Below are 21,669 nucleotides of genomic sequence, written 5' to 3' on the forward strand. Positions count from 1 at the left end.
CCATGCCGAGGAGCTCGACTCATCTCCTAGCCACGAAACTTTTGTGCCCGCAAATACTCATAATGCGGCATCGAAGCGGCCGTACACTCCTCGAGTATCGCCGTCACTTCGTCGCCAAATTCATCCTTCCACTTTGCCATCTCGGCGTCCAAATCAGCATTACTCGATGCTCGCTCCGGACGGATGCCTGCCGAATTGATCAGTGTGCGCTGAACAGCCGCCCAAGCCGGATGGAAAGCGTTCGCCTCCTCTTTAGTGGGTTTCGACCAGGACAGTTGTGCATCGTCTGGATTCAGGCCTAGCTTTTGGCATAGTGAGAGGACGTAGTCGGTGTTCGTCATGTAGTCGTCTGCGTCGACGATGATGGGTTCGACGCCTTGGGCTGTGTACCAGTCGTATAACTCTCGGTTCCAGCCTAGGTTAGTACTGTGTGAATGTTAGCATTTCGCATGCAGAGTGATCCGCAGTGCATCTGTGCCATTGGATGTATTACTACCTACGCATGCATGTAGAGCTCCCTCTGCTTTGCGATCTCGGGAGCGTACTGCGGCTGAGGCCTCATTGCGCGATAGGTCGACGGCACCGTGGATCTTGGGGCCCGGATTGTGAAGACCGGTATCGTTTCCGGATGGAGGAGTAGCTCGCTCGGAATCAAGGTACAATTGCTCTTCATTAAATTGTCCTGGGCCGGCTGCTGCGACTGGACATGTTCGCGTGCTCGCTCGGGAGTAGTTGTCATCAATAAGTGTGTGTGCATGTATAGTATCTCGCCCTGTTCAAGAGTTTAGACAAGAGAATGTGAGAATGTTGAGGGAGTCATACGTCGCTTTCGGCTTTTGACAGTGCTTCTTTCCATGTCTTGATGGCAAGGTCTGCTTCCTCGATGTACTTCTCACGAGCTGAGATCTGGTCATATTCCTCGGTGGCTTGGCTCAGATACTCGACCAGTGGGAACATGTCCTTCCAAAATGGATGATTGAGTTGCCGTACACCGGTCTGCTTGGAGATGACCATTCGTTCCAGAAGATGACAGCCACTCCTCGGCTGGGAGAACAGGAGAATCTGGGAAGGCATCCTGGCTCCCTCCTGTTCGAGTTGATTTCACTAAGCACGAAATCAGTGATAACCATCCTGACTGGCCGTCCGCTATAGTATAGGCTATTGCTCAGCGCTTTTCGACACATGCCACTTTCGCATTCGCGCTCCTCGGATCCTTGAGAGTTGGCGGTGAAGCAAACATGACCACTTCTCGTTTGGGCAAACTTGTAGATCAAAGAGTGCAGATTCCGTTGCGATCAGCAATTGCACCTACCAGCTACTTTGCATGCATTGACTTGTGCCTAACTGGGCCAGAAGTCTGGATCCTAGGGTTCTCCTTGGACCTTGGTGAAATCAAGGAATAGAGACACTCGGCTCTTCACGATCCAGACAAGACTATGGCATAACGCTATTGCAATGATTTTTGGTACATACACTTTTGACGATATGTTTGCAGCATTGTTGATGGCAGAGACAGACAGGAGGAAGGAGTTGGGGAAGGTCGAAAGAAGTCGACGCACGGCACTAAGCGGGTCGCGGCCCGTGAGGCACGTGCCACTTCCGAAAATAGAAGTAGCGCGTGAATCTCGCGTTGTTCTTGACTTCACCTCCTTCTGTTCTCCCACATCCACACTTGAACGCTCCTGAACTACTATATGTCAAATTGCAGCCCTCGAATGAGTCTCGTTAGGCTTCGATACATTGTTCACAGTGAGGTGTGGTAGTTCGTGCCGAATGTACGCGACAACCCACACCCGTTTCTAATCACGCTCATGCGCTGGCTACTCGCAACGTCAAAGTATAGCACGTCGAAAGCAAGAGATTGGCACGCCGTACCTACAGCCCAAGATGCCGTTCCCAGCCTACGCATAAGGATACTCTAGGTAACGAAGTCGGAATACGTTCAGGATTTTCTGGCCTCATTCGACAAGGCCCAACACAGGATGGCCACCATTTACATCGAAAGGGCGTCTGCCGCAACTAAAAGGACGGATCAGTATTCAGCAGGATCGAATGTCCGGACTGTGGCATGCTGATTGTGCACCCAGTCCCCTTGACAGAAGTATTCCTGGCGATGGCGGCATGGGACTCCCGACTAGGAGCAAGCCAAGTGTGTGTCCATTGCAATTTTCTCCGACTCAGTTGAAGGCGTCGGCTTCGTGGAGATTCCGGAAAATACCCTTTGGCCGCGCTACATGGAAGACGGCAAGCTACAAACAAGCACATTACGCAAAAGTGTTATGTATGTGCACGTCGTCAGGCCGGAAGATCGTCTCGGACATATGCCACTAACATGCCGAACGCCATTCTTCGACTGGAGACCGCACCACAGATATTGTATACTTTGCTTGCCGAGTTTCGCACTTCGGACACGGCGATCATGTTGAACGTGGAGCGCGACATGCGCCTTCGTGCTCGACTTCGTAGTGCTGCGTTGTCGGTGCCGATTACGCGCCAGCGTTCGAAAACAGCTCGTGTTCACGTATGTGGAGCTGTACCTTGCCAGGGTCTTCCACGAACATAGCAATGTGGCAGAAAGGCCTCCTCCAATTGCGAGTACTAACTGAGATCGCTTTGCAGCCTTCAAGTGCAAAGACATTCCAGCGACGACAGAGGATTCCCAAAGAACCATCAGCAGAGAAGGTATCATCACCGGTAAGAGCGGTTTGTCCGCCACGCATGCAGGATTTCTGTCATGGTGCCGATCGCAGGTGAAAAAGAAAGGCAAATTCGACACTCCACACTGCGCACCGGCAAATATCATGATAGGCGGGCACGGACGGACGGACGCAACTCCAGTGACATCTGCAGCGGACTCAGTGCCAATGGAGCCTCAGGCTGCACAATAGACTTTAGCATGGATCGGGCATATAAGACCAGCTTGCTATTCCCAAACGCGAATCCTTGAATTAAAACGGCCAACTTTAGGACTCGTCCAACGTACAAGTTTCACCGTGTGGCCGCCGCAACTTGCAAGAATGCCTTCGAAGAATCGCTGGAAGTTGGCCAAGTCCAACCACAGGCAGACGTACGGCCAGAAGACCGCCGGCTCGAAAGTGCATTATGCCGTCACCTCGAATCCACGATTCCTTCCCGCGAAGCTTCGACGAAATCGACAATGAATCGACAACACTCAACGGCGCGTATCAAGAGTTTGGCATGCGCCGGGCTTCTCTGCGGCCCTCTACGACTCAGACGATCCAGACGTACCGCCTCTCAAACCTCTCCTCCATCTCCGAGTGGAGCAGGCAGACCATCGGCTGCATCCAGTCTAGCGACTTTAGTTGGTTTCGGCTAGAAGATGAAAATTCAAGACATAGCCAGAGCATGCGCGGTGGAGGGGACAAGTATATCGATTTGGACGCGTAGGAGCGGAATAGGGAGAGTGATAGTGCGAACAGTCCGAAGTTGACGGCGCTGCCAAGACGGATTGGACGATTCAGTGAAGCGCCAGAGGAAGTCGTTTGGGGGCAGACTGATGAGGACAATCCAATCAATTGGAAGCCTTGGAAGAAGTGGGTGCATGTTGTTATGCTGAGCATTCTTTCTTTTGTGGCGTGAGTCCCATTCGACTCATCACACTACATGACAATCCGCTGATAGTTCGTGCAGTTCGATGGAGTCCCTGATACTCGCTCCAGCAGCACCAGAAGTGGCTAAAAGGCTGCAGATACAATCGCCTCTTCTGCTCACTATCATCGTGAGCATATACGTGCTGGGCTTCGCGACAGGGCCACTGCTCATGGCACCACTGAGCGAACTTTACGGCCGCCTCATGATCATACACCTATCCAACTGGTGCTTTGTAGGTTTCACCGTAGCCTGCGGGTTCAGCCAGACTCAGGTCCAGCTTCTGGTCCTTCGATTCTTCGCCGGCGGTCTGGGAGTAGCGTGTCTATCTCTGGGAGGTGCAGTAGTAGCCGAAATGTTTCATCCAGGCCATAGAGCCGTGGCCATGGCTGCACTGGAAGCTGGAAGACTGCTAGGCTGGTTCGTTGGACCTATCGTCGGAGGTATCATCGTTCACTTGCTGGACTGGCGCTGGGTATTCTGGATTTCGGCGGCGGCGGCCGGGTCCAATGCTTTGATCGCCATCATAGCTCTTCGCGAGACGTATGCGCCGATTTTACTGCAGCGACGAGCGAATCAAAGCCCGAGCGAGAAGCGCAGGCTCAGCATGCAAGGATACGTTAACTCTGCAATCTCGCCTTCCGGTTTGATCTGCCATTCGATATTGCAACCTCTCAAGATACTGTGCCTCAATCCTCTCGTTGCCATGACAGCTTTGTATTCGGGGACTCTTTCCGGAATCTTGATTCTGATCGCGACGACGATTCCCTTCACTTATAGCAGAAGGTACGCATTCTCGGCACTCGAGACCGGACTCGTTTACATTGCGCCTGGAGTCGGGATGGTCATGGGACTTCTCGTGTCGGGACTGTTGATCAATTGCATGTCCAAGCGGCACAAAAACATCAGCAAGGCCGAAGATCGCATTTCCGCGCTTGGAGTACTCGCCGGAACTGTCTTGGCAGGAGGTGGACTGGCTCTCTATGGATGGGCGGCCAGACATGACTTCCACTGGATTGTTCCACTGATCGGCCTGGGCGTGTTTGGATTTGGCCTTCTTCCACTGACGACCAGCGTGCAGTCCTATCTCACAGAAGCATATCCATCGGATGAGGCGGGGGTCATGGCGGCCAACAGTATCGTGAGGTCCTCAGTCTCGGGCCTACTGCCACTGAGCGGCCTTGTTATATACCGCAGCCTTGGAGTCGGTTGGGGAAACACGCTACTCGCAGGGATTCTGGGCGTATCGATCCTCGTACCGATCTGTTGCAAGATTTGGGGAGAAAGGCTTCGGCATCGTTTCAGAGTTGATACGTAAACTTTTAACGACAAGCATGGCCCATGATCGCGCTCTGCTTTCCTCTGGCCAGAGGTGCCCAGGAGCGCCTGTAAATGTTCCAAGAAGGGCTGTAGCAATACGATGTTTGGCGCATTTGGACTTCACCATGCGCTGATACGAGCGATTCGAGCATGGGCAGATCAAACGCAGGATCCCACAATTACTGTTTCAGGGGGCCGGGTTGTTTTAGAGATTCGTGCCTGAACTCTTTTCACTTCTTAAGCCTCTCGCAACCCGAACATCGAGATGGCGACAGCCCCTGACAACCCGCCATGGTCGACTCGAATTCCACAGAGAGGACATACGTCCTTCAGACAGCCCGCGGCTCACTTACGGGCACCGAGGTCGTAGACACCCGCACCAACAAGCCGATATACAGACGTTATGCTCGAATTCGTTACGCACTGCCACCCGTTGGAGAACGCAGATGGAGAAAACCAGAGCCACTGCCCGCGGATTGGATATTCTCGGATGGCAACAACAATCCTCGCAACTACCGGAAGTTCGGAGCGATTTGTCCTCAAGTGGATGCTCCAGATGACTTGCTGAATGGAGGGAACTCCACAGAGGTCCAAAATGACATGAGCGAGGACTGTCTGTTCCTGAACATATGGGTGCCGGCAGGTGGTGAAGGCCCAGCTGGTGGTTGGTCCGTACAATTCATGTACTACGAGTTCCGTGAGTGAGATCCAGTCAGAGCAAGTACCTCAACCACAAGGCTGAAATATGAGAAGCTGGAGGTGAATATACCTCTGGCCACGGTATGCAGCGAGACTACCTCGACCCCATAGACATCTATCGCGATAATCGAGACAATCTCCGCATCATTGTCTCAGCAAACTTTCGCGTAGGCGTCTTTGGCTTTCTCGCCAGTGAAGAGCTCCTACAGGACGCGAAAGGCACTCCCAAATGCCACGACCGATATGCCGTTTGCGGCAATTTCGGATTCTGGGATCTTCGTATGGCACTCGAGTGGACGCATGCTAACGTCCATCTTTTCGGAGGCAATGTGAACAACATCACGGCTGGGGGCTCGGGACGGCTCACTGCGTATCAGCTGCACTTCGACGCTTTCAGCCACCGAACAGACGCATCATTCGGCGAGCGTTCCTGTTCAGTGGAGCAGTCGCGGTTCAGCCAGATACTCCACAATCGGAGAAACCTCGTAAACTGTTCTTCGATCTGTGTCGGAGGTTTCACATCGATGGAGACCTGCCGTCAGAGGATAAAATTAGGTTGCTGAGGGGCGTCAGCGCGGAGAAGTTGCTGGAGTTTTCGAAGACCTTGGACGTTGGATTTCGACCCGTGACAGATGGTCAGGGTGGATTTGTTCCGATATGGTTCATGAGGACGATTCGAAATGGCGAGCTTGGTCGGCGGCTGAAAGAGCTGGGAGTCCAAGTGCTGATAGGGGATGCGAGCAACGAGGCTGGGTTGTATCAGTATCTGAACCGCAAGCCCATCTCGAGCCAGCAGGATCTCAGGACGAAATTGACCATGCAATACCCCCAAGACATCGTCGACGCCTTGATCGTACGCCACGAAGGCCAAAACGTGAACTGGAACTTCATCTACTCCCAGATCGTGGCCGACATCCAATGCCATTCCGCCGTCCGCGGCTTCGCCCACAGCCTCTTCAAAGGCGGCATGACAGCACAAGAAGTCCTCCGCTACCACATCTCCTGGAAATCCAAAACCCTCGCCATGCCCCTAGAGGTCGGAACCAGTCATGCCCTGGACTTTCCCCTCTGGTGGTACTCCGGCTGGCGAACGGGCTTCAGCGAAAGAGACAAAGAAGATGTCTTGAACTTTACGCGGCCCTTTGCCAGGTTCATCCGTGGCGACATCAGTGCGCTGTTCGGCTGGGGAACCGAGACAGAGTATGAAGTCAGGCTGCTGGCGCCGGATGGATCAGTACGTGTGACGGAAGATTCCATGTGGAAGGAGAAGATGGGGATTTGGAACATTGTGCGTGACGTGCAGTTGCGGCGGAGTGGGAGCGGTGTTGCGAGGCGACAGGTCAACGGTGGTCCGTGACTTGTTTGAGGTGGAGCGGGAGAGTTTCAGGAGGGTTGAGTGTGGGCAGGGGTATCCAGTCCAGGTTTGAGAGCCCGCGTAATTTCCAAGAAAAGTAGGCTTTCGATACATCCCACTTCTTGGGATCGTTGACCGGGCTCTCGATGAAATCGTCCATTGAACAAATCGCTCGTCTTCGTCTTGGACTTGGTCCCCCATTGCACACCATCAGGCAGCAACAAAGGATTACTCTCCACTATCAGCGAAGATGACCGAACGTCCAAGCACCGGCACATCTATGTCGCAAGACCTCTCAAGAGCATCAGAAGCCACCGAAGCCTCCACAAGAAGCGCCTCTACCCTCACGGAGCTCCCAGCACGCGAGAGCGCATCCAACAGCAACTCCACCGAAAGCAATGTCTCGGTTAGTCGACAAAGACGACGCAGTCACCACAAGAACTCTGAAGGTTTGCTGCATCGGATTACCAAGGTACGTTCCTTCATGCAACATCGAACAACTCCGAGCTGCAATCTGCAAGCCATCCCCACGCGCAGCCGTCGATCCTCTTATCATATGCCGGCAAAGCAGTGTACTGACGGTTCGGATGATACGTACAGAACTGGCACAGCAAGCCTCCACACCGCCCTCTCAAGACTTGGCTATCGAGTATATCATTTCTCCGAACTCGTGCGGAACGGCAGGCGAGATATGGATCTCTTGCATGAGGCTTTGGTACTCAAACACAGGCGTGACGGCGATAAGGACGAAAGACAGCTGTATGGACCACAGGAGTTCGATAAGATCTGGGGAAAGTATGATGCTGTTGGTGGTCTTCCTGGCTTTGCTTTCGTTGATGAACTCGTGGCGTACTATCCTCAGGCACAATTTATCATGACTGATCGGAATGTCGACTCTTGGGCGCGTGCGATGAGGGCGACTTGTCTGGTGGAGGTTGGCTCGTGGTCTTGGTACTTCCGATCTTGGTACGATAGCCAGCATGCGAGCCCGCTCAGGCGACTCATCCAGGCTTGGATACACCAGCTCTGCCGTTCCGACTTTGGAGACGAACTGAGGGAGGCGTACATCGATCACGTCCAGCATTGCCTCAAGATCATTCCCAAGGAAAAGCTGCTTATAATGAGATTTGGACAGGAGTCCGATTGGCATGATCTCTGCGACTTCTTGGGAAAGACAGTGCCTGATATGCCTTATCCAGTCGTTGATGATGAGCTTGAAGTTCTTCAAACTCAAGGTCAAACATGGCTTCCTCAGTCCAGATTGGCCTTTGGAAAGGCGGTTGCATTCGCGCTTGGAGCTGTCTTGACAGCCGCTTCATGCTGGCTCCTCATCGAATGATGGAGCCACATTTGCAAGGATTCCAGAGCCCGGGTCGGGGTGAAGTAAATCGCTCAATTTGGGTATCTCCAAAGACATAAATCAAATCAACCAACACGCCACAACTAAGATCAAACCATATCTCGAACATCATCATCTTTCCTCACTACATCTCCAGCTTCAGGCTGCAGGACGAAGTGCCCAGGAACGTCCATCACTCCATTGCCAGAGCCTGCACGATCGGCCCATCGATCAAGACTGCTGCTCGCCGTTCCAGTCGTGGCGAGACCGGCACTCGGTGCTTGGGAGTCGTCGGTCCGCAGTCTGAGTCCCACCGAGACGGTAGAGCACCGTCGTAAATCACAGACTTTGGCTTCTGAGTCTTGCTTTGTCCATCCGCCTTCTTCACGATCTTCTTGTTTCTGCGGCCAAAGGATGTCTTTCTTGATCACGGCTCGTATCATCATCATGAACACTGACATCCAGATGACAATGAGCTGATAATATCGTCAGCAACGTTACGGCATATGCTTTTTGTTACACTTACGATGCAAGTCATTACACATCCCAAGATCGCGATCGGCCTATTATCAAGGGCTTTGGCAATCGCAAACGTTGCAGTCGTCAAAGCCGTGTTCGGAAAGACATATGAATAGAATGTCATCGCAAAGGTCATGCGGCGTTTCTGCACACAAGACCAGTGTGCTCCAACGGACACAATGAAGAACCAGAACGCAAGACCCCACAGCCAAAGTCCAGCCCAGACCGACATGACCCTGGAGATATTCGCCGCCAGCTCGCCGTTGCCAGGAAGCAGGAAGTCTTTCGATGCCACTTCCGGTATGACCATGCCCATCGTCACAATTCCAGAGATTGTAAAGCCAGAAGGTCCGACGCTAACGAACATGCCGGGTCGAAGGTTCTCCTGGGGAAGCTTTTGGGTCATCAGTCGATAGATGAAGGCCGCGTAGATCATTAATGAGAGCATAAACCCGATACCCTGGAACACAAAGCCTCCGATGAGAACGTCGAGAGCCTCGCCACGCCGATGTACCAGATGCTTTGCGATTGCACCAGCGTGTGGTCCTATGACCAGCAGTGGATAGCATGGGAAAATCCAGACAGGGGTCATGGATGCAATCGTGAAAGTTTGAGTGGACCACCTGTGGTTGAATTAGTCGATATCTTGCAACAAGTTGTGGCATTGCTTACATGATCAGGTAGATGCCGCAACTAAAGACGACTGCCAGACCACAGTAGACCCAAAACAGCACGTTCATCGTCGTGAGCAGCCAAGCGCCTGTCTTGCCCTCCGTGAGACCATACTGAGAGACGTTGAGAAGTATTGTGCCGATGCTGATAACGCTGGCCGGTATGAAGAGCGACTCGGTCGGGTGGAGTAGCGAGTGTAGGAACGTCGACGGGTGGAAGTAGAACCGGAGGGAGATCATGGTGACATTGAAGATGAAGAGACAGATGTTAAGGATGAAGAATATGCAACCGATAGCGTATAGACCGCTGAATCGGTATGGAACTCGATAGGAGTCAGCCTTGTTCTCGAAGATGGAAGATTGAGATAGTACAGACCGTGGTAGAGAACATTGGCCACGCCACCAGTCGCCATCTATCAACTTATTAGCCACGTGCAATCAGGGAGACATTCAAACAGTACCGTCATCGTGAACCATGTCCACGTAAAGTGTCTTATCCTCTCCTTGAAATGAAGATGATGGACGTGATCGTAATGCTCAAACACCCTCCGGCTGATGCTCTGAGCACTCCAGTTCCTGTGGTATCCGGGTCTCCTCATCGCCTGTGGTGGTCGAAGGAGGTCTGGTGAGCCTTTCTCAGGATCGCCTGATATAGGCGGGCGTTGCCGGTCAGGAGACGACACTGCAGCAGACAACGTTTCAGTCTCTCGTACACCCTTGCAATTCAATGCGTTGTCAACGACATTGTAAGAGTGCCACTCACTGGGATCGTCAGCATTCACTCGCATCGTGATGCTGCTGTCGGAGTCGATCGGTCCTGCCCTTATCGATGGCTCAATGTGCAGAACGAGTGAGGTCAAGACTGAGAACCAAAGCTTGTCGAATTGTACCTTCGTGAAGGTTCAAGATCGCTGAAGTCAAGGCACATGTACCTTTCTTCTTTTCTGGGGGCGTCGTGCGTAGCTGTGGCGGCACCTGGTCTCCATCCCTCGTCAACAACAAGCAGCAGCGGGTAGTCGAAGGAATGAGATATCAGTAAGCTTTAAATGATGGAAAGGTGAAGTCGGCATGAAAAGTGGATATGGTATCAGCTGTATTCCTTGTCGATCCGCGGGCAAAGAGTAGTGCGACGTCACGAGAGAGCGCATGTGATTGGTTGCTGTCCTGTTCTGTCCACATCATCCGGGAAATGTGTGCCGAGGCGCCGTGTCACTGTGGCTACTAGAGTGGAAGTTTTTTGCTCTGATGTGGGAGACATCGCGGAATGATGGCGGTCAAAAGAATGGATCGTGCTGGGGATGTGTAAAAAGGGAGACGAGGAGGGAAGCAGCTGCAGGAGTGACGTCCAACGCAACCAAACTCTCACCGTCTTTAGGAACTTCAGAGAACCTCCCGAAACAAAGCTGACCTCAGTATGATGGAAATGTTTGGGAAAACAGTTCCACGTGCAATAGTAGTAGGCTTCGACGCATCGATGGACTGCTTGCAATTCCGTGCGAAGATTCCAGTTTCCTCGTCTACGCAAACGTCTGAAGGAGTTCCAGCTTCGACGCAGAGCTGAAATCGGGGTATCAATATCGAATGTTCATAATTGGGGATCGCAACAGCAGACACGTGACTATTCTTCGTCGCTGTCCGCAAACACTAAAAGCGAAGGGCGGAAGGTTAGCAAATGTCTCAGACATGGGATTGGGTACCTTCTGCCCTTCGGTATACGTACTATCCTCCGCCAGCTTCCTACGCTTTGGCGGCTCGACTGCTGCGGGCTGCGAGTTTTTGGAGCCTTTGATCGAGAATCCTGACTTCGATGCTGTCGTTGACGCCTCGCTCTTGGGTGGATCCGTTGGCGCTGGCGCATCTTCCATGGGCTGGTCGTTAGGATGTCCTTCGTCCACATCGTCCGTAGGTACACCGTCAAGATCATCCATTGGCTCGCCATCGAGGTCCTCCATTGGCTCGCCATCCAAGTCTTCCATTGGCTCACCGTCCAAGTCATCCATCGGCACGCCATCAAGATCTGAAGGCTGAGCAGTTAGATCCTGGGGGTTTGACTCTTGCGCGGCTGGAGCAGGAGACGCAGAACCCGAAGATGAGGCACCAACGCCATCAATGCGTTTGAAACGACCCAGCAACTTTTCCTCGGTCTTCTTCTTCGGTTCTTCTGTCGTCTTCGAAGCATCCTTCCCATCCGACGAATCCTTTACGGCGTCCTCAAACGTCTTGAACGAGTCATCCGCGAAGATGTTCTTCAGCTTCCAAATGTCAATCAAGGCCTGAATCCTTCTCCTCCACCTCTCGTCTTTCATCCGACCCCAGCCCGCATCCTTGGGTACTTGCCCGAGGCGCTCGAAAATCTTGCGCTGCTTGAACACGTTCTCGAACAGCGTACGATACCTCCAGGCATTTTTCGCCGTTGCGCAGCTCTGCAAGATGTCGTTGATGAGGTACAGAGCCACAAAAGTGGTCTCAGAAGGATCCTCGGGGTCGGGTTTGCCAACCCCAGCTTCCACGACTGGAGGTGTTATGTTGGGCAATTCTTGACCCGGCTCATAATCGTCATCATCGTTCTGCATATCGCCTTCTTTGCCGAACCTTGCGCACGAGGAACGAGCATAGGGCTTCTCGATGTTGAGAACGAGCATATCTACAATCTGCTCGGCGCCAACCCGTGCGTGACGAACTGCGAAGGACGTGATCCCAGCAACCTGCCATTTTTGCAGATCTTTGGTTTCGGTCGGCATCCGAGCTAATAGCCATGATAGCTTGGCAACTTGTAATGGGGTCAGGCATGTACTGTCGTTTGACTCAGATCGCTTTTCGCCACCCCTTTCGCCACCGTCGCCGGGGTCGTCGAGGTCACTTTCATCATCTGAAGGATAATTTTCATGATCGAGCACCTCCCCCAGGCTCGTCAAGTCAGCGAACGGTACCTTGCCGGCCGGTGGCACCCAATCGAGGACTACGTCGTCCAGCACTCGCTCAGGCCCTTCCGCAGAATCGTTGCGTGCCTGAATCATCTGCAATGCATTGTTGCTCCACAGTAGAAAGCGATAATAGACTCCGGCTGGACTTCGCGAATCGTATAGGAACGCAAAGCGCTCATCCTTCTGGATTTCTGGAAGAGCCATTAGCATCGCCTCGAGTTGAAGAGCATGGCCCGAATCAGGCTCTGATAACAATCGATCGGCAAGGGTATGGATGGCGCGTGTTATTTTTAGATCTGCAGGCGGCTCGACGGCGACGTAGGCATTGGCAGGTATCGTATGTTGAGCATGAGGTTCGTAGTATTCGGGTGGCGCGAATTGATGGGGTGGAGGCGCGTTGCGATTCGATATCCCTGTCTGTTCTCTATCGATTTTCTGTGCACCAAAGGGCTCTGCAGATGACACCGCCATAGCAGACGGAACGTTGAGCGATGTTGACGACAGGTGACGAGATATCTCTAGACTGTAACCACAACCCAGATATTTTCTCCTTAAGGCGCTGACGGCGCTCTCGATCTTGGCCGTTGAAGTGTCTGCTGCGAGCTGAGCACTGGCTGCTACCGATCGCCTTCCTTTCGAGAGAGGGCCGGAAGGTGGTTGCAGTTGCACCGAGTGGACCTGCAAATGGCCTCTCAACAACGATCTGATGGTGTGCTCGTTACTGGACGGCGGTAAGTTGGACATCTGGACCGTCGGGCGAGAAAAGAGCTCGTCTTGCATCTCATCGTCGCGTGTCGAAGCATATTGCCCATGCCCTTTGTTGCGTCCCAAGTACTGGGCCGTGAAGTCTTCATGCTCCCTTCTCGCCTCTTGCTCCTCTCGTCGCTCCTCAAGGGCTCTCTTTTTCTTCAGACTGGGCGGCGGTCCGGCCACAGGCCCAAGACTGCCAGGCCCGCCCCTGGAAGGCCCTCCAAACCTGCCCGGTGGCCCTCCATATCTGCTGGGAGGCCCCCCGAATCCCATGCCAGAGTTTCGAGGTCCAGAGGGAGCATTCGGAAATCGAGGAAATCCGTCATAATCATCATTGTTGCTGTTGCCGCCATCGTTTCCGAACTCTTCTTCGAACCTCTTCAACTCGGCCTGGTCCTCGGCCTCTGCGCGTCGTCTCTTTCGCTCAGCAGCTTGACGTTCTCTTTCGAATGCTGATAATTTCTTTGGGGCGGAGAGCTTGTGAGATACATCCGGAAATTCTTTGGGATCGTCGTCGCCTGCCATGGCGTGGAAGTGTGTGGACTGTTGAAGCAACACTTTCACACGTCCAGGTGAGCTTCGACGTGAAGCTCTCGGATTTAAGGTTAGCTGCCGAGGCGCCAAGCTTTGCGGCTCTGTCGTTAGCGCGGGGCTAGCGTGGACCCAAACCGAGCAGATGACCTCCAGACGGAAGCTGCATGTGCAAACAGAAACAGCCCATCAACACCTCTCTGCCCCAGCACAAAGCCATTCACTCACCAGCCGCCGCCGCCGAACGCAATTTCCTCACCGGGCGATGGGAGTGGCACTGGACCATGTGAAGGCGCCCGCAATAGCATCCACGTAGAGGCGGCACCTGTCGCCATCCGCATCGACCATGTCGGCAGCCTACAAGGACACGCTCGACTCCCTCTTCGCCGAGCTCAAGTCTCGCAATGAACGCACCCGACAAGACGCCGCCCAGCGATTGCTGCACCAGGTCAATGCGGCCTTCCGTGAGCTGCCACCAGGCCAGTTTGCCGGCTACTACAACGATGTCAACTCCCGCATGGTCGCCATGATCCTCAGCGGCAACGACACCCACGAACGCACCGGCGGCCTATACGCACTTAATGCCTTGATCGACTTCAAGGGGGATGATGTTGGACAGAAGGTCACAAAGTTCAGCAACTACATCAAGCGGACGTTGGAGGGCAATGATACGAGCGCCATGATTGTCGCTGCAAAGTGCTTGGGAAGACTGGCGACCCCGGGCGGAGCATGGACAGCAGAGCTGGTGGAGGCTGAGGTCAAGCACGCTCTGGAGTGGCTTACCTCAGAGCGCAACGAGAACAGACGGTTCGCTGCAGTCCTGATACTTCGCGAGCTTGCACGGAACAGCTCGACACTGCTGTATATGTACGTCCCTGGCATCTTGGTCAGTCTGTGGGAGGGCCTCAGAGATCAGAAGGTCGTTATACGGGAGACCGCTGCCGAAGTCGCTTTCCAATGCTTCAAGATTCTTGCCCTGCGCGATGCGCAACAGCGATTGACGTGCCTCACCCGCATGTTCGAGGGCGCACAGGACGGCTTCAGACGAGGAACCCCTGAATGTATACATGGATCACTTTTGGTGTACAAAGAACTTCTGGCACAAGGCGCCATGTTCATGCAAGGTTCCAAATACAAAGACGCATGTGAGCGAGTCTTGACCCAGCAATATCGCGAACATCGAGACCCCACGATTCGACGGACTGTTGTCGAAATTATTCCTCTTCTGGCGGCGTATGCACCCAAGGACTTCTGCTCTCACTACCTCAATCGGTCGATGCAGCACCTGCAAGCTCTGTTGAAGGACCCAAAGCAGAGGAACATGGCCTTTGTCGCTATTGGCAAGATTGCGAATGCAGTGGGAGGGTCGATTACTCCCTTTCTGGACACCATCCTATTGCAAGTCCGAGACGCACTTTCGGTGAAAAACAGATCGAAGCATTCGGACGAGGCACCGATCTTTGAGTGCATTAGCATGCTATCGATCGCGCTCAATCAAACACTCAGCAAGTACATGGAGGCTCTTCTCGACCCCATATTCGCCTGTGGCCTGTCCGATGCACTTACTCAAGCCCTGGTGGACATGGCTCACTACATCCCACCTATCAAATCGACTATCCAGGAGAAACTGCTTGACCTGCTCAGCCGGACGCTCTGTGGTCAACAGTTTCAGATGCTCGGACACCCAACTCAAGGGAAAGGTCCACCTCCAATCTACACCAAAGAGTATAGAGACCAGCGGGATCCACAGCACCTAGAGCACAAGGATCAGGAGATTGCGTTGGCGTTGCACACGCTTGGCTCATTCGATTTCAGCGGACATGTTTTGAACGAGTTCGTCCGGGATGTCGCGATTCGATATGTCGAAGATGACGACGCCAACATACGCAAGGCTGCAGCATTAACATCTTGTCAGCTGTTCGTCAAGGATCCGATTGTGCACCAGACCAGTCACCACGCGATTCAGGTCGTTTCGGATGTCATAGAGAAGCTACTCACGGTTGGTGTGGCGGACCCAGTCCCGGACATCAGAGAAACAGTACTTCGATCTCTTGACGCTCGTTTTGATCGACACTTGGCTAAGGCTGAGAACGTGCGAACTTTGTTCCTCGCCCTCAACGACGAGCGATTCGCCATCCGAGAAGGGGCCATGACAATCATCGGCAGATTGACAGCAGTGAACCCTGCTTATGTCTTCCCGTCACTACGCAAGGTACTCATTCAGCTGCTGACGGAGATTGAGTATTCGAATAGTGCCAACAACAAGCGGGAGTCTGCGCAACTCATCAGTCACCTTGTCAGTGCCAGCAGCAAGCTCATCAAGCCCTACGTCGACCCAATGGTGACAGTATTGCTGCCCAAGACAGAAGACCCAAACTTCGAGGTCGCAGCGACAACGTTGCGGGCCATTGGGGACCTTGCTAGCGTTGGTGGAGAGGGAATGGTGAAGTACATCCCAGATCTCATGAGAATCATCATTCGCAGCCTGCAAGATCTATCATCACCGAAGAAGCGGGAAGCTGCCCTGTGCACTCTTGGTCAACTCGCCAGCAACAGCGGCTATGTCATCCAGCCGTATACTGACCATCCGGAATTGCTCTCGATACTCGTCAACATTGTCAAAAATGAGGCTCCGGGAGAACTACGGCGCGAGACCATTCGCCTCATCGGTATCCTGGGAGCGCTTGACCCCTATAAGCACCAGCAGGTTATCGAAGAGTCCCCTGAGTCAACCCTGAAGGCGGAGGCTGAAGCTGAGTCCGATGTGACACTGATCATGAAGGGCATCACGCCAAGCAATGAAGACTACTATCCGACAGTCGTCATCAACACCTTGATGGGTATGCTCAAAGAAGACACTTTGAAGCAGTACCACTCCGGAGTGGTCGAGGCAGTGATGAACATCTATGCCACGATGGGCATGAAGTGTGTTCCATTTCTAAATACCGTGGTACCTGGCATTGTCGGCGTCCTGAAGGATGCAACATCAGATGTCCGTCTCGAAGGCTACTTCAGCCAGCTGAGTCTGTTAGTCAAGATTGTCAAGCAGCACATTCGACCACACTTGCATGTGATTCTGGATGCAGTGAGTGATCATTGGTACAAGAGTGTTCAGCTCCAGGCTACAATCTTGGGACTCATCGAGAGTATCGCCCGAAGCCTAGAAGGCGAATTCAAGATCTACCTCGCCAATGTTCTGCCACTCATGCTGGGAGTCCTTGACGCCGACAGCCGCACAGAGGCTGGCCGTGCAGCCTGCCAGCGGGTATTGCACGCTTTCCTGATATTTGGTGCCAGCGCCGAGGAGTACATGCATTTGATCATACCCGTCATCGTCCGCATGTTTGACATTGCCGATGGGCGTTTTCGACACCGCGAGGTACGGAGGTCTGCGATCGAGACGATCGGTCGGCTCAGCAAGCAGGTCAACATCTCCGAATTTGCAGCAAAGATCATTCACCCCCTCGCCCGCGTTCTTCAAGGCAACGACAGCGCTCTCAAACCAGCAGCAATGGAGACGCTCTGTGCACTGATCTTCCAGCTGGGCCAGGACTTCTTGCATTTTGTTCCCACCATTGACAAGATACTGCAACAGCAACGCATCAACTTCACCGCATACAACCTGATTGTCAGTAAATTGAAGAAGCACGAAGCATTACCCCAAGACCTCAGCCCAGAAGAGAGGTACAACGATGACGGCGATGACCAGTACACATCGGAGATCGCCACCAAGAAGCTGGCCGTCAACCAACAGCATCTCAAGAACGCATGGGAGGCAAGCCAAAAGTCGACCAGAGAAGACTGGCAGGAGTGGATGCGTCGATTTTCCGTCGAATTGCTCAGAGAAAGCCCTCAGCAGGCGCTCAGAGCTTGCACTAACTTGGCAAGCGTCTACGCGCCACTCGCACGTAGCCTGTTCAACAGTGCTTTTGTGAGTTGCTGGACAGAGCTCTATGATCAGTACCAAGAGGAGCTCGTGCGATCTATCGAGGTTGCTTTGACGAGCAACACAATTCCTCCTGAGATTCTCCAAGTCTTGCTCAACCTGGCCGAGTTTATGGAGCATGACGACAAAGCTTTGCCGATAGACGTCCGCACTCTGGGAATGTATGCTGGCAAATGCCACGCCTTTGCAAAAGCATTACACTACAAAGAACTGGAGTTCAATGCCGAGCAGAACGCGAGCGCAGTGGAGGCGCTGATCTCCATCAACAATCAACTTCAGCAGACTGATGCCGCCTTCGGAATTCTTAGGAAGGCCCAAGGGTACAACGACGTTGAACTCAAGGAGACATGGTTTGAGAAGCTGCAGCGATGGGAGGATGCTTTGATTGCGTACCAACAACGCGAGGAGCAAGAAGGCGGCCCACAAAGCGCCTCCTTCGAGGTGGTTATGGGCAAGATGCGGTGTCTGCACGCTTTGGGTGAGTGGGACACATTGTCCTCCATGGCCCAAGACAAGTGGCAGAGCTCTACACCCGAGAACAAGCGACATCTTGCTCCTTTGGCAGCAGCCGCCGCCTGGGGAATGGGACAGTGGGACATCATGGATGATTACCTGAGCGTCATGAAGCCGAACACTCCTGATCGAAGTTTCTTCGGCGCCATCCTGGCTATCCATCGGAACCACTTTGAGGAAGCTCACGCAAATATTGCCAGAGCTCGCGATGGACTGGACACTGAACTGTCTGCGCTGCTTGGCGAGAGCTATACGCGGGCATACAGCGTGATTGTCAGAGTCCAGATGTTGTCCGAGCTGGAGGAGATCATTACATACAAGCAGCATTTCAATGATCCTGAGAAGCAGGAGCGAATGCGTGCCACTTGGACTAAGCGACTGAAGGGTTGCCAGCGCCAAGTCGATATCTGGCAACGCATGCTGAAAGTCCGAGCTCTGGTTATCACGCCCCAGGAGAACACGGAGATGTATATCAAGTTCGCTTCTATTTGCCGCAAGGCCCAGCGGATGGGGTTGGCTGAAAAGAGTTTGAACAGCCTTCTGGGAACCGCTGGAAGCATTAACATGCTACTGTCAGAACCAGACGGGTGGAACAAGGTCAAAGCTGCGCCATATCCGGTCCAGTATGCCACTTTCAAGTTCTTGTGGAGCATTGACCAGCAGGACACCGCACTTGCGGCTCTCCGAGACTTCACCGTCAGATTGCGTGGCGACTTCGACGAGAAAAATGCCGCCGCTCTCACCGCTGCAGGACCTGGTATGAACGGCCTCAACAACGTCAGCTTCTTGAATGGTTCGAATGGCACGAACGGCGTCAACGGAGTCAACGGCATCCATAGCAACGGCCCATTCGGTGCGCCTCACGCTCAGCAGCTGTCGTTGAAAGAGAAGGCCGAACTGGATGAATGGAAAATGCTTCTTGCGCGCTGTTACTTGAAGCAAGGAGACTGGCTGACGAGACTTCACGACACCGACTGGCACCAGTCCGGCCACGTTCAAGAGGTTCTTACTGCGTACTACTCCGCAACGAGGTACAACGAGAACTGGTACAAGGCGTGGCACTCCTGGGCGCTTGCCAACTTCGAAGTCGTTACTTCCATGACGGCCGGAGATCGCGAGCAAGCAGACGTTCCGCCACATGTGGTCAGCGAACATGTCGTTCCTGCCATAAACGGCTTCTTCAAGAGCATTGCGTTATCTTCGACCAGCTCGTTGCAAGACACACTTCGACTGTTGACACTGTGGTTCGCACACGGCGCGAATCCTGAAGTCACGCATTCTGTCATCAAAGGCATTGCATCTGTCAGCGTCGACACTTGGTTGGAGGTTATCCCACAATTAATCGCACGAATCAGTCAAACCAACAAGCTTGTTCGCGAAGGCATTCACAATCTGTTGGTCGACATCGGTCGCACCCACCCACAGGCTTTGGTCTATCCTCTCACCGTCAGTATGAAGAGCGACGTCCCAAGTCGGTCGATCACAGCTTCAATGATCATGGAAGCCATGAGACAGCATTCACCGAAGCTTGTGGAGCAAGCTAGTCTTGTCAGTCACGAACTCATCCGCATCGCGGTCCTTTGGCATGAGCAATGGCATGAAGCCTTGGAGGAAGCATCACGGCTGTATTTTGGCGATCATAACATCTCGGGCATGCTTGCAACTCTAGAGCCACTCCACGAGACGTTGAGGAAAGGACCGGAGACTCTGCGCGAGATCTCGTTCATACAATCTTTCGGACGCGACCTTAATGAAGCTCGTGATTGGTGCGAAGCCTACAAGTCGACCCAGGAGATTGGCGATCTCAACCAAGCCTGGGACTTGTACTATGGCGTGTTCAAGCGCATCGGGAGGCAATTGCCTCAACTCATGAGCCTCGAGCTGCAGTACGTGTCGCCAGAGCTCAAGAATGCGCACGATCTCGAGCTTGCAGTACCTGGTACCTACCAGAGTGGCAAACCTATTGTGCGTATTCAAAGCTTCGACCCGGTGGCGACTGTCATCTCATCGAAACAACGACCACGCAAATTGAGCATGCGAGGCAGCGACGGCAACAAGTATGACTTCATCATCAAGGGTCATGAAGACATTCGTCAAGACGAGCGAGTCATGCAGCTGTTCGGCCTGGTCAACACTCTGCTCGCCACGGATCCAGAGTGTCTCAAGCGTCATCTCAACATTCAGCGCTACTCTGCCACCCCTCTATCGACTCAAGCCGGTATCATGGGATGGGTGCCAAACTCGGACACGCTACACGTCCTCATTCGCGAATACCGCGAGAGTCGCAAGATTCTGCTCAACATCGAGCATCGTATCATGTTGCAGATGGCTCCTGACTACGACAACCTGACTCTCATGCAGAAGGTTGAAGTTTTCGGCTATGCTCTCGACAATACTACTGGCCAGGACTTGTATCGCGTGCTCTGGCTAAAGAGTAAGTCGTCTGAGGCATGGCTTGATCGCCGTACGAACTACACGCGATCACTGGGCGTCATGTCCATGGTGGGCTACATTCTTGGTCTGGGAGACCGACATCCAAGCAATCTTATGCTGGATCGCGTCACTGGCAAGATCATTCACATCGATTTCGGCGATTGTTTCGAAGTTGCCATGCATCGGGAGAAATACCCTGAGCGTGTGCCATTCCGGTTGACGAGGATGTTGACATTCGCAATGGAAGTCAGTAACATCGAGGGATCATTCCGCACGACCTGCGAGCACGTCATGCGTCTCATTCGCGACAACAAAGAGTCCCTGATGGCCGTACTTGAAGCCTTCGTTCACGATCCACTCCTAACCTGGCGCCTGGGTACTCGTGAGAGTCCACCAGAACCCTCATTCCAATCTGAGCGTCGCACATCCATCATGGGCCCCACCGATGGACCAGCTGGAGGGCGCCGGCCTTCTGTTATGGGAGGTGATCCGAACGGCCCAGCGGGCGAGCGTCCTAGCAATTCCTTCCGACCTCGCAACCGCGCCTCTACCCTTGTCAATGGCCATCTCGACGCGGCGGATAAGGAGGTTCAGAATGCCCGAGCGCTGCAAGTGCTGTCGAGAGTGAAGGAGAAGCTGACGGGCAGAGACTTCAAGAAAGAGACCGAACTCAATATCCAGGATCAGGTGGAGCGCTTGCTCAGCGAGGCTACGAACCTTGAGAATCTTTGCCAGCACTACATCGGGTGGTGTAGTTTCTGGTAGAAGTCTGAGCGGGGGAGGGTGATGGCGTTGGACGACGATGAATTCGGGTTGAAGTTGGCGGGTGTATGCTGTGGTAAGTATTTTCTATTTACTTGTGCTTTTGCGGTTTTCAGCGCGGCGCGGGCGGCAGGGTGGGTTGTAATGGCTTGTTGCTCACACAAGCGGGCGAACATGTGCATGACTGGGTGTGGGGAGTTTGATGGAATGCGGTTAATGGGACGGACGCGTGTCAGCAGACGGGCGAGCGAGCAAGGCGTAAACCATTTTTTTGCTTTTCGTGAGATGTCAAGATATCA

General features: G+C 53.3%; 7 protein-coding genes across 7 annotated transcripts; 4 read left to right on the forward strand and 3 right to left on the reverse strand.

The window, feature by feature from the left end:
- Positions 1-26: 26 nt before the first annotated feature.
- On the reverse strand, positions 27-1,074 carry M409DRAFT_21921 (uncharacterized protein; the record flags this gene model as incomplete). The annotated part of the gene is made up of 3 exons (XM_033806094.1): positions 27-426; positions 501-772; positions 823-1,074. The coding sequence occupies 3 exons, from the start codon at positions 1,072-1,074 to the stop codon at positions 27-29; spliced, it is 924 nt and encodes a 307-aa protein (XP_033668659.1).
- A 2,028-nt stretch (positions 1,075-3,102) lies between these two features.
- On the forward strand, positions 3,103-4,927 carry M409DRAFT_65873 (uncharacterized protein; the record flags this gene model as incomplete). Its single annotated transcript, XM_033816701.1, has 3 exons — positions 3,103-3,386; positions 3,483-3,596; positions 3,652-4,927. The coding sequence occupies 3 exons, from the start codon at positions 3,103-3,105 to the stop codon at positions 4,925-4,927; spliced, it is 1,674 nt and encodes a 557-aa protein (XP_033668660.1).
- A 293-nt stretch (positions 4,928-5,220) lies between these two features.
- Positions 5,221-6,985, forward strand: M409DRAFT_65874 (uncharacterized protein; the record flags this gene model as incomplete). Its single annotated transcript, XM_033816702.1, has 3 exons — positions 5,221-5,626; positions 5,683-5,998; positions 6,037-6,985. 3 exons carry the CDS (start codon positions 5,221-5,223, stop codon positions 6,983-6,985), a joined length of 1,671 nt encoding a protein of 556 aa, XP_033668661.1.
- Positions 6,986-7,538: 553 nt separating this feature from the next.
- Positions 7,539-8,321, forward strand: M409DRAFT_65892 (uncharacterized protein; the record flags this gene model as incomplete). The annotated part of the gene is made up of 1 exon (XM_033816709.1): positions 7,539-8,321. The coding sequence occupies one exon, from the start codon at positions 7,539-7,541 to the stop codon at positions 8,319-8,321; it is 783 nt and encodes a 260-aa protein (XP_033668662.1).
- Positions 8,322-8,431: 110 nt separating this feature from the next.
- M409DRAFT_65875 (uncharacterized protein) lies at positions 8,432-10,299 on the reverse strand (the record flags this gene model as incomplete). The annotated part of the gene is made up of 6 exons (XM_033816703.1): positions 8,432-8,797; positions 8,848-9,463; positions 9,513-9,834; positions 9,888-9,924; positions 9,973-10,157; positions 10,275-10,299. 6 exons carry the CDS (start codon positions 10,297-10,299, stop codon positions 8,432-8,434), a joined length of 1,551 nt encoding a protein of 516 aa, XP_033668663.1.
- Positions 10,300-11,129: 830 nt separating this feature from the next.
- On the reverse strand, positions 11,130-13,710 carry M409DRAFT_65876 (uncharacterized protein; the record flags this gene model as incomplete). Its single annotated transcript, XM_033816704.1, has 2 exons — positions 11,130-11,155; positions 11,232-13,710. 2 exons carry the CDS (start codon positions 13,708-13,710, stop codon positions 11,130-11,132), a joined length of 2,505 nt encoding a protein of 834 aa, XP_033668664.1.
- A 352-nt stretch (positions 13,711-14,062) lies between these two features.
- Positions 14,063-21,373, forward strand: M409DRAFT_21926 (uncharacterized protein; the record flags this gene model as incomplete). Its single annotated transcript, XM_033806095.1, has 1 exon — positions 14,063-21,373. The coding sequence occupies one exon, from the start codon at positions 14,063-14,065 to the stop codon at positions 21,371-21,373; it is 7,311 nt and encodes a 2,436-aa protein (XP_033668665.1).
- Positions 21,374-21,669: the final 296 nt, after the last annotated feature.

The sequence above is a fragment of the Zasmidium cellare genome, assembly GCF_010093935.1.
Source record: "Zasmidium cellare ATCC 36951 unplaced genomic scaffold M409scaffold_14, whole genome shotgun sequence".
Lineage (NCBI taxonomy): Eukaryota > Fungi > Ascomycota > Dothideomycetes > Mycosphaerellales > Mycosphaerellaceae > Zasmidium > Zasmidium cellare.